The sequence below is a fragment of the Pygocentrus nattereri genome, chromosome 17 (assembly GCF_015220715.1).
Source record: "Pygocentrus nattereri isolate fPygNat1 chromosome 17, fPygNat1.pri, whole genome shotgun sequence".
Lineage (NCBI taxonomy): Eukaryota > Metazoa > Chordata > Actinopteri > Characiformes > Serrasalmidae > Pygocentrus > Pygocentrus nattereri.
Window position 1 is genome coordinate 16,411,158 of NC_051227.1, and position 13,052 is coordinate 16,424,209.

At 42.3% G+C, this 13,052-nt stretch overlaps 1 protein-coding gene across 1 annotated transcript in view; it reads right to left on the minus strand.

The window, feature by feature from the left end:
* plppr4a (phospholipid phosphatase related 4a) overlaps positions 1-13,052 on the minus strand; it is a 55,792-nt gene that overhangs the window by 35,027 nt on the left and 7,713 nt on the right. Inside the window, exon 2 of the mRNA XM_017721165.2 lies at positions 1,648-1,833. Coding sequence (XP_017576654.1) covers positions 1,648-1,833 — 186 coding nt within the window. The remainder of the gene's footprint in view (positions 1-1,647; positions 1,834-13,052) is intronic.

A 13,052-nucleotide genomic window follows, 5' to 3' on the forward strand; every position in this document is an offset into this window, starting at 1 on the left:
TGTAATAACTCTTGGTAGGACAAAACAATCTGAACGAAACAACGTGCAACATGCTCCTCAGCTGGGATGCCCCTGCATCGGAGCGATGAGGTAGGTGCTAGACAGCCGTCGTGATGTTTAACCTCTGTTTACAACTTCCGGGTGCATGCCCCCATACCCCTTCAGGTGTCTGGCAGAAAACGGAGATCACTTCCAGCATCACATGTAATGCAATAAATTACGTTGAGGTATGTATGCTTCATCCTACAGCAGTTACAATAGAATATTCGGGCGCTTATGGGGGTCAGGTGCAATGTGGATCAGGTGGCGGCCAAAGGCGGGGGCCTTGCTGTTCCGATCCTCGGCTACTGAAAATGGATTTTGGAACCTGGAATGCGACCTCTGGCAGGGAAAGAGCCTGAGCTAGTGTATGAGGCTGAGAGATACCAACTAGATATAGTTGGGCTCACCTCAACACATGGTGGGGGCTCTGGAACAGACGCTCTCGAGTGGGGTTGGACTTTATTCCATTTTGGAGTTGTCTGTGGGGACTCCATTGTCTTGCTGTGTGACTTCAACGCTCACATGGGCAATGACAGTGAGACCCGGAAGGGCGTGACTGGGAGGAACGGCCTCTCCAATCTGAAACCAAGTGGTGTTTTGTTATTGGAGTTCTGTGCGCGCCACAGTCTGTCCATAACAAACACCATGTTCTAACACAAAGGTGTGCATAAGTGCACATGGCATTAGGTCACCTTAGGTCGCAGTTCGCTGATCGACTTCACAGTCATCGGATTTGCGACCATGTGTTTTGGTCGCAAGAGAGGAGCAGAGCTGCCAACCGATCACCATCTAGTAGCGAGTTGGATCAGATTTTCAATCAGGTTTGTTGGGAATGTCTGGCAGAGGAACCTACCAGATCTTCAACTCCCACATCTGACAAAGCTTCGACTGCATACCGAGGGAGGCCGGTGACATTGAGTCCGAGTGCCTCCATTGTCGATGCAGCGGATCAGAGCTGTGGCTGCAAGGTTGTAGGTGCCTGTCGTGGCAGCGATCCCCAAACCTGTTGGTGGACACCTCGATTAAAGGAAGCCGTCAAGCTGAAGAAAGAGACCTATCAGGCCTGATTGGCTTGTGGGACTCTGGAGGCAAAAGATGGGTACCAAAGGGCCAAGCGGGTCGCAGCTTTGGTGGTTGCTGAGGCAAAAACTCGAGTGTGGAAGGAATTTGGTGAGGCCATGGAGAAAGACTATCAACAGGCACCGAGAAGGTTCTGGCAAACTGTCAGCCCCCCATGGAGAGGAAAGTGGTTCCCGACCAACCCGCGCAGAGTTTGACTGGAAACGTCATTGGACGGTGGAAGTTTGGTTCCATTGACTTACATTAAAAATAAGGTAGTTTTTTCTTCTCCTGTAAAGTTGTCATTTCAAAGACACAATGTTTTCTTACAACAGCAAAGATTTACTACCTTTTACTTAAAAAAAAATCACCAAATTTCACAATTTGACTCGAATGAAACTTTTGTGTACAACTGTACCCAAACTTACTAGTTGCTGATGTCACTCAGCTTCCGAGTAAACACAATACAGCACTATAGCAGGAAAAACCCCATGAAATGGATGCAGTCAATTGTTTAGGTTGTGTTTGCCTGAAACTGGGACTGACCGTAGCTGCTGGTCCAACAAAAGCAAGGCTGAAGAGCATGAGGAAAGGAATGACCTCCTTGTTTGGCTCGATGTAGGGCATGCTCAGGCTCCGGTCATTGCAGCTGTAGCCTGAATGCACAGGCTTAAAGATGTCCGTCAGCTCCAGGAAGTAAAGGCTGACCACTGAGGAGGCCAGGATCGGGAGCTGCAAGAAAAAAAAATACAGTTATTATAGTATGCTAACGCTAAACCTATACTAAAACTATAACAGGTTGTAAATATAAATTACATTTGATGTAAGCCTCATCTTGAACTGAAATAAGCTACATCTTCTTTTAATTTACTTTCAGTAAATAAGGCCTAATAATGATATTTATTTTGTGTTTGTGATAAGACACAATCTTTAAGTCCATAATAAAGGCAGGTAGAGGACACATCCTGTATCTATCTATCTATCTATCTATCTATATAGAGACAGAGAGAGAGAGAGAGTGTGTGTATAAACTCTAGCTATTGATACATAAAGTACATACAGCTTTTATCATCTCCATAGAAAAGCATTGCGAATAGAATAGGACACCACAGCTGGACGTGAGCCTAAGGCAGTGGTCTCCAACCCCGGTCTCTGAAGGCCACCTTCTTGCAGAGATTAGGTCCAGCCTGCATCCAATAAGCTGAGTGATGAAGCTTCATCCAAAACCTTTGGGAGGACTTAGAACTGATCATTCAACAACAGTATCTGACCTCACTAATGTTCAAGCAAATCCTCACAGCAATGTTCCAACATCTAGAGCGAAGCCTTCCCAGAAGAGTAGAGGCTGTTACTGCAAAGGGGGGGGGACAAACTCCCTATTAAATACCCTTGATTTTAAAAGAAACGCTGGATGAGCGTCTCCAAACTTCCATTAAAAAACACTAAACTTCTGTTATTTTCAGGAGAGCAATGCATTGTGTAGAGAAACTCCTACTGAGATAATCTGCTCTCTGAGATTGATGCCACTGAGTGGGCACAGTTAACAAAACCACTTTCAAAATCACAGATACAGTTGGATACATGCTTAACTAGTCAAAGCATTAGCAGGTGGTTTATTTTAAAAAGTCCATCTGAACAAAGCGTGCAGAAGTGGATTAAATATGAACAGAATATGATCCTGACCAGCCTAACACATTCTAACATAAACTGAGCTATATGAAAAAACACAGGCTAACATATTGTTTGGGCTATGAATTGCCCTATAAATCCTGAAATTAGAAGTCAGAGGTGTTGCACAAGTTTTTCAGACCACATCATACATCTTTATGTATTAATGTCACACACAGGACACACCAGACACACCATTAATGTCACACCAGAAACAAGGCCATATTTAGGCCTCAAATACAAAACATTATACTGATGCATAAGATGTGATGACGACAGTAGACAAATCACTCACATCCTCTGAAGACACATCCATTACAGAGTTTTGACTGAGTTCTCCTTGAATTCTCTTTCAACATGCTCGCAATCATCAGATTCATCTGCTCATGGAAGGCGCCCCCAAACACAGTGCAATTACACACTTCTACCAGAGATGGCACCAAATCCCCAAAACTTGCATAGTGTAGCTTTAAGTACAGCTTTATTTAGAACAATTACACTTTCCAGTCACCACTTACACAGCACTAAATGAGAGATGAGCTTAGAGATACTGTTCTTACACAAACCAGTTACAGGAAAACTGCATGGTTCTTCTGTGCCAGTTATAACTGAAATCTGATTACAGCAGTTTAACTGCCAAAGAATATTCAAAAGAATAAAAGAAGAGATTAGGTTTCTCTGTTTCTTGGACAGGGATTAAGCCCTGTTCTGGACTACATAGGACTATATAACCCATTAAAATCTTAGGCTTATTACATACTAACTGTGTTCACACTGGCAGTAACTTTTCAATTCTTGTCGCCGAAGTCGCTGATTGCTCCTTTCCCTGGAAATCAGCAGCTCTCATTAAAATATGAAAGACCTGCCTTGTTGCATCGCTGCTGGTGTGAACGCAGTGTGAGGACTAGCTATGTAAACTACAGTGCAAACTAGCTGAGCTATTCTTTGGTTATAGGAGTGTGTAAAAAATGTTGGGCTCTTGGACATTTAAGGGGTTAAATGAAAATACAGGATCATTCAAAAAGATGAGTGAGGCGCCTAGGAACCAATCACAATCCAATTGTAAGAGGGGGTTATAGAGTTTTTGACTGCCACCAGATGATGGCTCCTTCAGTCTGGGAGGAGATGCGACCCCTGAGCAGAAAGCCTTTTGTCTTCTCCACTTCAGTAAGAGTGAATCCATCATAACTGTGCGGCGTGTTTTGCGTGGGCAGTGAGGCTCCAACAGCTCAGAGCGTTCGTTGTTGGTTCCACAGCACTGGATGATCTCCGAAGTCGCACTGAAAGAGCTGTGAGTGCAATGACACTTGACATGCTCAATCGAGTCTAGGATGAATTTGAGTATGGTGTTGATGTTGTCTGTACAGCTGGAGGAGGTGCATATTAAGCACTTGTAAAATTACATAATAAACGTTATGGTCATTTAACCATTTACAGTTTTACAAGTGAAATAAATCATTTTGAAATTGGATGAATCTTTTTAAATCACCCTTAATCTCTGACCACTGTCATAACAAATCCAATATTATCAAATGGACCTTAAATAGACCCAAAACTGTAACCAAACTTTCTATATTGTAGGGATGGTCATTGCAATTACTGTCTATTTAGATATTGTTATCCATCTGTTTCTCTGCATACTTTGTTAGCCCGCCTTTATGTCAGTGTTACTGCAGTGCTGAGAATGATCAACCACCCAAAATAGGACCTGCTCTGTGAGGGTCCATTGGGGTCCTGACCACTGAAGAACAGGGTAAAAGGGGGCTAACAAAGTATCAGAGAAACAGATGGACTACAGTCTGTAACTGTAGAACTACAGAGTGCAGCTATACAGGAAGTGGAGCTGATAAAATGGACAATGAGCGTAGAAACAAGGAGGTGCTCATAATGTTATGCCTGATTGGTGTACAAGCCCAGGCATCAAATTCAAAATGAGTGAATATTTGCAAAAAACAACAAAGTTTATCCGTTTGAACATTAAATATCTTGTCTTTGTAGTGTGTTCAATTGAATATAGGTTGAACAACAGCTTCAACTCTTCTGGGAAGGCTTTCCACAAGGGTTAGGAGTGTGTTTATAGGAATTTTTGACCGTTCTTCCAGAAGCGCATTTGTGAGATCAGACACTGATGTTGGACAAGAAGGCCTGGCTCGCAGCCTCTGCTCTAATTCATCCCAAAGGTGTTCTATCGGGTTGAGGTCAGGACTCTGTGCAGCCCAGTCAAGTTCTTCGACACCAAACTTGCTCATCCATGTCTTTATGGACCTGCTTTGTGCACTGGTGGACACGTATGTCATGTTGGAACAGGAAGGGGCCATCTCCAAGCTGTTCCCAAAAAGTTGGGAGCATGAAATTGTCCAAAATCTCTTGGTGCTGAAGCATTAAGAGTTACTTTCACTGGAACTAAGGGGCTGACATGTGAAATAACTTCCCTCTGACTCACTGTCTTCTCTGACTGCTGTTTCTCGCCTCGTCCCGCCCCTGTGTGGCATCACTCACTCCAGTCTCAGTGCTCATCGTAATGCACAGATCTGATTGGCTGAGTAGTGTCACGTGTGATACTTACAATGCATGTGATTGGTCTGTGAGTCTCCCGGGCCAATGTAAAGCTAATGTAAAGGCTAGAAAAGCTACGGCGATTAAAACAGGACGAGAATTCTCCATAGTTTATCGGTTAAAGGGCCAGGTCCGCATAGGACAGCGTCTGCATCCGGGCTCAGACGGCGGTCCACCTATTAGTGACCTCTGCACTATACTAAATAGAATGGACAATCAGTGCAATTGACCATCCACTACTGGTTGTTCTCTAACAAATGACTACTTAAATCCCTCTGTATTGTTTTTCCCTTCTAGATTATTTACAAAGCACTGCAGTCGCATAGGTTTTACTATGGCTAAGAAGAAACTTGACTGCACTCAGTGGCCTAAAGCTGCTCTCACTCTTGCTGCATTTGGTTCAGCATGAGGTCAGATTTGTGATGCAGACAGCAAAGGTTACAGTAAGGTGACTGTGCATATGGCTTTTTAACAGCCTCGGGACAGCTTCTGTTTTTTCTTGTTTTACGTGATTTCATAGTTAACCTCATGCAGCCTAAGCTGGGTAGATTATCCAGATGACACAATGCTGCACTGCTACCCTCAGGCTACACTATGTGCAGAGGAACTATCACAGTGAATAATTAGATCACTTGGAAGGATAACAAGAGCCGAAGAACAAAATCGGACTAAAGTGGAAAAAATAAAATGTAGAGCACCATATAAATATCTATATTTCATAACTGGGGGCTGCATGAGGCAGATGGGGGCTGGAGTTATTGAAGCTAATGAATGTTAAGCTGCATAGCACATTATTTTTCATAAATCTACATCAAATAATTACAAAAAAATCAGTGAAAGTTCAGCTCCTCAGTGCTGGGCTTTAGTAACATTTAGGACATTGTATCCTTTCAAAGAGGGGGGCAATTGTTTAATATCAGTGATGTGATGTGGGACTAATAAGTCTCATTTAACTTAACTTATGAATCCTGTATTCACAAAGCACCATAAATGCATTTAAAATGTGTTTGATAAAAGTTCTATACCTAAAATCTGTTTGGCTGATTTGACTATGACTGCATCACACGAACTGAACTCTGTATTACTGAGCCATGTATGAAAAGTCTTTGTGATGTTAAAGGAATACTTTTTGACTATAACGCACCTGGCATTGACCACTGAGTGTACTGATGACGTTCTGTTTAAACTAGCCGGCTGACAACCTATTTTCTTGACTAGAATGAGTCTGGTCAGCTAACTTGCTAAACAACTCCATCACTAATATCACAAGCTTGAATTAAAGTACTTATGATATGATTCACTTTAAATGGCAATATAAAAGACTAAGGAATGTAACCTGAAAGGGCGTACAAGCTTAAATTACCCATGTTTCAGTCAGATCTGCTTTAAGCAATATCAAACCTAGACTGAAGCACAAGCAGCTACGATCCTTAAATAATGTGCTTTGTATTTTGAAAATCCCAGCTTCTACAGCCAAGTAGTGCACTATATGCTGGATGTGGCTGAATCCTGAACAGTTATTTTTAGCTGTATTGTGCACTGTTGAGATGCAGGAGCCAGTAGCTTGGTGCTAAATAAGATTCGCAGTAATTTAATGATGAAAAAATACTTATAATGTAAATGTTTCTGCATGAAACAGTTCTATGTTATGATATGTTCATTATTATACAACAAAAAAAAAAATCATGAAATGACAGCAATAACCTGTCAAAAAATGGAATTCCATGCTGGTGTAAGCTGGTCTGTGCTGTTCTATGCTGGTGTAGTGCTGGTGTAGGGCTGGTTTAGCTGGGCACCCAGCATTGTCATGCTGGTTGACCAGCATACCAGCATCTAAAACACAACATATGTTGGATTTACTGGTGCTGGTCCATGCTATATTTTCTAGCAAGGTATACAGTGATAGGTAATTCTTAAATCATTATTGCAACATCTATACTATACTGATACTACAGTTTTTCAAGTTAACCAACGCAGCAAATAAGGGCTAATAACTGCAGGATTTCGAACTGTTATATAAAAGCAGCTTCCCTTTCACTGAACTTAAACTTCAATCCAGCCCTGTGAGTGGGACTTGTCATCATGTCTGTGACAGTGAGGTGAACATCCCATCTGAGACCTTCAGAAGTCTCTGAGCTGTCTTTTCCACCATTCTTATTGAAGTCAACATCAAGTTCCTTTTTTTTGTTCATTTTGGATCATTTTGACTTTCAAAAGCTTGCAAAACATCTTATTTTGAGTTATTTTCCAAATAACTTTTCATTCCACAGCTGCTGTTTTATCATTTAGCACACACATCGAGAAGTGTTTTACAGAAGCGCTTTATCGTCTACGTGTACTTAAACTAACTGTCCAGAGTCTAAAGATACTCCTGAGCTAAGAGGCTGAGAGAAACAGGAGTCAGTTCTGATAAATATATAGACACTTCAGTGCCTTATAAGGCAAGATCACACACTCAATCATAATCTCTCGTTTTTTGCAGTACGTTCAGTGTTTTCTTGTAGGGTGAATAAATCGCTGAATCAGACACGTTTGCTTAAACTGCTCCACTGTGCCAGTCTTGTCAACACTGTTACGCTCTGTATTTTCAGTAAAGTGTTAGTCTCATGGTTGACCGCATGTTGCCTGAACTGGCTGCAACAGTGAGAGTGGTTACATGCACTATTTTATCTTTTTCAAGTGATTTCAAAAGTTATTGGATTTTTCCAGCAGTTGTGTAAACAGTATAATAAAATTGGGCAAAAGAGCTACAAATTAAAACAATATGTGCTATTTGGAGCAAGAGAAACTCCCAAATAAGAATTAGTAACTAGTAAACAACTTCATGTTAAAAAGACAACTGCGGCAAGAAGGTTGAATTTTAGCTCACATGACTCCTCCTCTTCGGTGTGTTAGATGGGCACATGCAACGCTACAGCAGTGCCAACAAATGCCAGTCGCTGCCGGAGTTCCAGCTTCATGAAGATTCACTGACCAACAGCTGGGCTCATCACCCATAAAATGTGCGTGGTCACTTCTTTGGTTCGTGTCCTCGGATTCTTTAAACTTTGCTTTCAGACATTTAACTGTTCAAAGAGTCATTTGAATGCATAAATGGTTCTATGATAGAAAATGGACTGTACTTGCTTCTTTTAAAAATGCTTCAATATAGTATCAGAAAGAGTTGTCTTATTGTTACAATTCACAAAACCTTTTTTGGCACTATGTAGAACCCTTTTTGCTGAGTGTGAACATATAAACCCTACAATCATACACTCTTAACCAATTATATTCTCTACCTGCACACACACCTTCTAAATCTAAAGGGGAATTCTACCATTTCAAAATTGTCATAATTAAATGGTTAAGATGATTAGAGAAACTTATCAAGACACAATGGCTATGAGCATGCTGCCCAAAGCCTGACACTGTTTTGAGAAGGCTTTGACCTAAAATATATTTTTAAAAGCCATTCAATGTTGAAACGGTACACTTCTAGAAGAAGAAGACTTTGTAAGTCTCCAAAGATTTACCACTGTTTTGAATAGTAGGTAAAATGTCTATATTTGTGTTGCAGTCATGGTGACCCCTGGTTCCCATCACCACCACTGTAAAGATTAGATTAGATTAGATTAGATTCAACTTTATTGTCATTGTGCAGAGTACAAGTACAGGGCCAATGAAATGTAGTTAGCATCTAACCAGAAGTGCAATATATAACATTATTTACATAAAGTGCGGTGGTAACAGTGACCAGTGCATAAATATAACTGTTTTATACATGTGTGTACAAGTGAAATGTGAAATATGTAATATAAAATATGAGACATACAATACAAAATATACAGTGTTATATATGCAGTGTTATATGTATCTATCTATCTGTGTATTATGTTTATATACAGGAATGTACATATTGAATATATAGTATATAATATACATATATACATAACACATACATAAAGTGAGATATGCAGTAATATGAATGTAGGTTATTATATACACATGCGTATACAAATATAGACATGTAGATGTAATAGATAATGTACAGATCAGGGAGCAGCAATACAAATGAAAGTTGTATGAATGAAGTATATCATCAGTGCAGAAGGTGTTGGAAGTGCAGTTTTTTAAAGTGACTGTGTAGCGTTCGTCAGGATAACCGCCTCAGGAAAAAAGCTTTTCCTAAGCCTGCTGGTGCGGGAGCGGAGGCTCCTGTAACGCCTGCCAGATGGTAAGAGGCTGAAAAGTCTATGATTTGGGTGGGTAACATCTTTGATGATGTTTCTTGCCCTGCCCATGCAGTGTTTGTGGTATATGTCCTTGATGGTGGGTAAATCGGTGCCTGTGATGCGCTGCGCTGTTTTTACTACCCGCTGGAGTGCTTTGCGGTCAGCAGCGCAGCAACTGCCGTACCATACAGAGATGCAGTTGGTGAGTATGCTCTCAATGGTACAGCGGTAAAAGTTCACCAGGATCCTGGGAGACAGGTGAGCTTTCTTGAGGCTCCGTAGAAAATAAAGGCGCTGCTGCGCCTTTTTGATGAGGACGGAGGAGTTCAAGGACCAGGTGAGATCCTTGGAGATGTGGAGACCAAGGAACTTGAAGCTGGACACCTGGTCCACTGCAACTCCACTGATGGAGATGGGGGTGTGAGCCTGGTTCCTAGTCCGTCTGAAGTCCATGATGATCTCCTTTGTTTTGTGCGTGTTGAGTGCCAGGTTGTTGTCATGGCACCATGAGGAGAGATGCTGTACTTCGTCCCTGTAGGCCGTCTCATCATTATCTGTGATCAGGCCTATCACCGTGGTGTCGTCTGCGAACTTGACTATGGTGTTTGAGCCATAAACAGGTACACAGTCATGGGTGAAGAGGGAGTACAGTATCGGACTCAAAACACAGCCTTGTGGAACGCCAGTGTTCAGGGTGATGTGTGATGAATGGAGATTGCCTAATTTAACAGACTGGGGTCTGTTAGTCAGGAAGTCCAAAATCCAGTTGCAAAGTGATGTGCTGATGCCCAGATGGTTGAGCTTGGATATCAGCATGGACGGGATCACTGTGTTAAATGCTGAACTGAAATCAATGAAGAGCATTCTCACATAAGAGTTCTGACAGTCCAGGTGGGTCAGTGCAGTGTGTAGTGCTGTGGAGATGGCGTCCTCAGTGGATCTATTGCTCCGATATGCGAACTGGTGTGGGTCCAGCGTAGCAGGTAGGCAGAGCTTCAGGTGGGAAAGAACTAGTCTTTCAAAGCACTTGGAGATGATTGGGGTGAGTGCAACAGGTCGGAAGTCATTCAGGGCTGAAGCAGTTGAGTGCTTTGGCACTGGCACAATGGTGGCAGACTTGAAGATGGATGGGACAGCTGCCTGGGCCAGCGAGACATTGAAGATGTGTGTGAAGACACCCGAGAGTTCCTCAGCACAGGCTCTTAGCACACGGCCAGGTACACCATCAGGGCCCGCTGCTTTCCGTGCATTCACCCTGCTCAGCATGCGACTGACATCCGAATTGGAAAGTTCAAGTGGATTATCGTCTGGTGGAGGATCGTTTTTTAAACATGTCACCTTATTACCCCGGTCAAAGCGAGCATAAAAGTGGTTCAGCTCATCAGGGAGTGAAGCACTGTTGGTGGATGGCGCAGTGCTCGGTGGCTTGTAGTCTGCTTGACATCTGAGTCAGTAAGTTTCTCTACAATCATTTCACACCACACCAATCTAAATGACCATGTTTACGTCTCAACAATATAATAATACTGAGAACTTGAAAAATTGGTGGAATTCCTCTCTGACCCTTAGAAGATCCAGTTGAGAATGTGGCCTGTACATAATTACATCACAATTAAATAGTGAAGCAAAACAATAGCAAAAATATATTAATAAATGTCTCTAAGCATTAACTGCACATTAACTCACACCCACCCTTTGATTAAATATTCCGGGGATATACACTACATTTCGAAAAGTATTCACTCATAAACTGTCAACTGTCAGTGGGATTATAACAAAGTGAAAGTGATTGGGAATGACAGCAACTCAGTCATGAAGTGGTCGGCCATGTAAAATGACAGAGCGGGGTCAGCGGATGCTGAGGCGCATAGTGCGCAGAAGTGACCAACTTTCTGCAGAGTCAATCACTACAGACCTCCAAACTTCATGTGGCCTTCAGATCAGCTCAAGAACAGTGTAGTGGGCTTCATGGAATGGGTCTCCATGGCCGAGCAGCTGCATCCAAGCCTTACATCACCAAGCGCAATGCAAATCGTGGAATGCAGTGATGTAAAGCACCGCCACTGGACTCTAGAGCAGTGGAGACGTGTTCTCTGGAGTGACCAATCACGCTTCTCCATCTCACAATCCAATGGACGAGTCTGGGTTTGGCGGTTGCCAGGAGAACGGTACTTGTTTGACTGCATTGTGCCAAATGTAAAGTTTGGTGGAGGGGGGATTATGGTGTGGGGTTGTTTTTCAGGAGTTAGGTTCGGCCCCTTAGTTCCAGTGAAAGGAACTCTTAATGCTTCAGCACCAAGAGATTTTGGACAATTTCATGCTCCCAACTTTGTGGGAACAGTTTGGGGACAGCCCCTTCCTGTTCCAACATGACTGAGCACCAGTGCACAAAGCAGGTCCATAAAGACATGGATGAGTGGGCTTGGTGTCGAAGAACTTGACTGGCCTGCACAGAGTCCTGACCTCAACATGATAGAACACCTTTTGTGACCGCCTGGACACCTGGAGACTGCCAGCCAGGCCTTCTTGTCCAACATCAGTGTCTGACCTCACAAATGCGCCTCTGGAAGAATGGTCAAAAATTCCCATAAACACACTCCTAACCCTTGTGGAAAGCCTTCCCAGAAGAGTTGAAGCTGTTACAGCTGCAAAGGGTGGACCGACATCATATTAAACCCTATGGATTAAGAATGGGATCTCACTGAAGTTCATTTGCGTGTGAAGGCAGTATAGTGTAGCATAAATATACATACAGCTGGTCACCTCTGGTCAAATGACATGTTTTTTTGAACACCTTCTCTCCACAGAGCACACTTGTACATGCATAATTATTGTTTATTTGCTGAATTTAACATAAATAAATATATAAATAAATAAATAACACATGTTCTGTGCAAAGTTTATGGCACATTTAATGTTTTTTTTCCCCCAATACGTTAAACTGCAAATAAATGGAAACTGTGCACTAACATATGCACAAAACATCATATTACAGTTTGGTAGGGGAGGTGTTGACTTATTTTCACTTACAAAATCAACACAATATGTTGCATATGGGCTGAAGGTTAGGGAACCAGCCTTGCAACGGAAAGGTCGTCTGTTCGATACCCTAAGCTGAATGTACATGGCAGTACTGCTCCCTGGACGCTACAGATAAGGCTGCACGCTGCTCTGGGCAAGTGTCCTGCCCCTAGTGTGTGTCTTCACTAGTGTGTATGTGGTGTTTCACTGCATGGATGGGTTAGATTGCAGAGCTGCTTTTATATAACAGCTCGGTTTCCCCATTGTGCAACTAATGGTTACTTAATCTTAATTTGACCAGGGGTGTCAAAAGTTTTGCACGTTTGGACAGTTCTTTGCAGCTGTCATTTTTATGCATCATGTCACCTCAGCCTCTGTAGCCATAATGACTGAAAAAAAAAATTCTCCACTTACATCCAATTTACAATTCGTATTACTAGTAACTACGACTATTACTGGCAGAATTATCATGAAACAGGCAGTGGCTTTACAGAG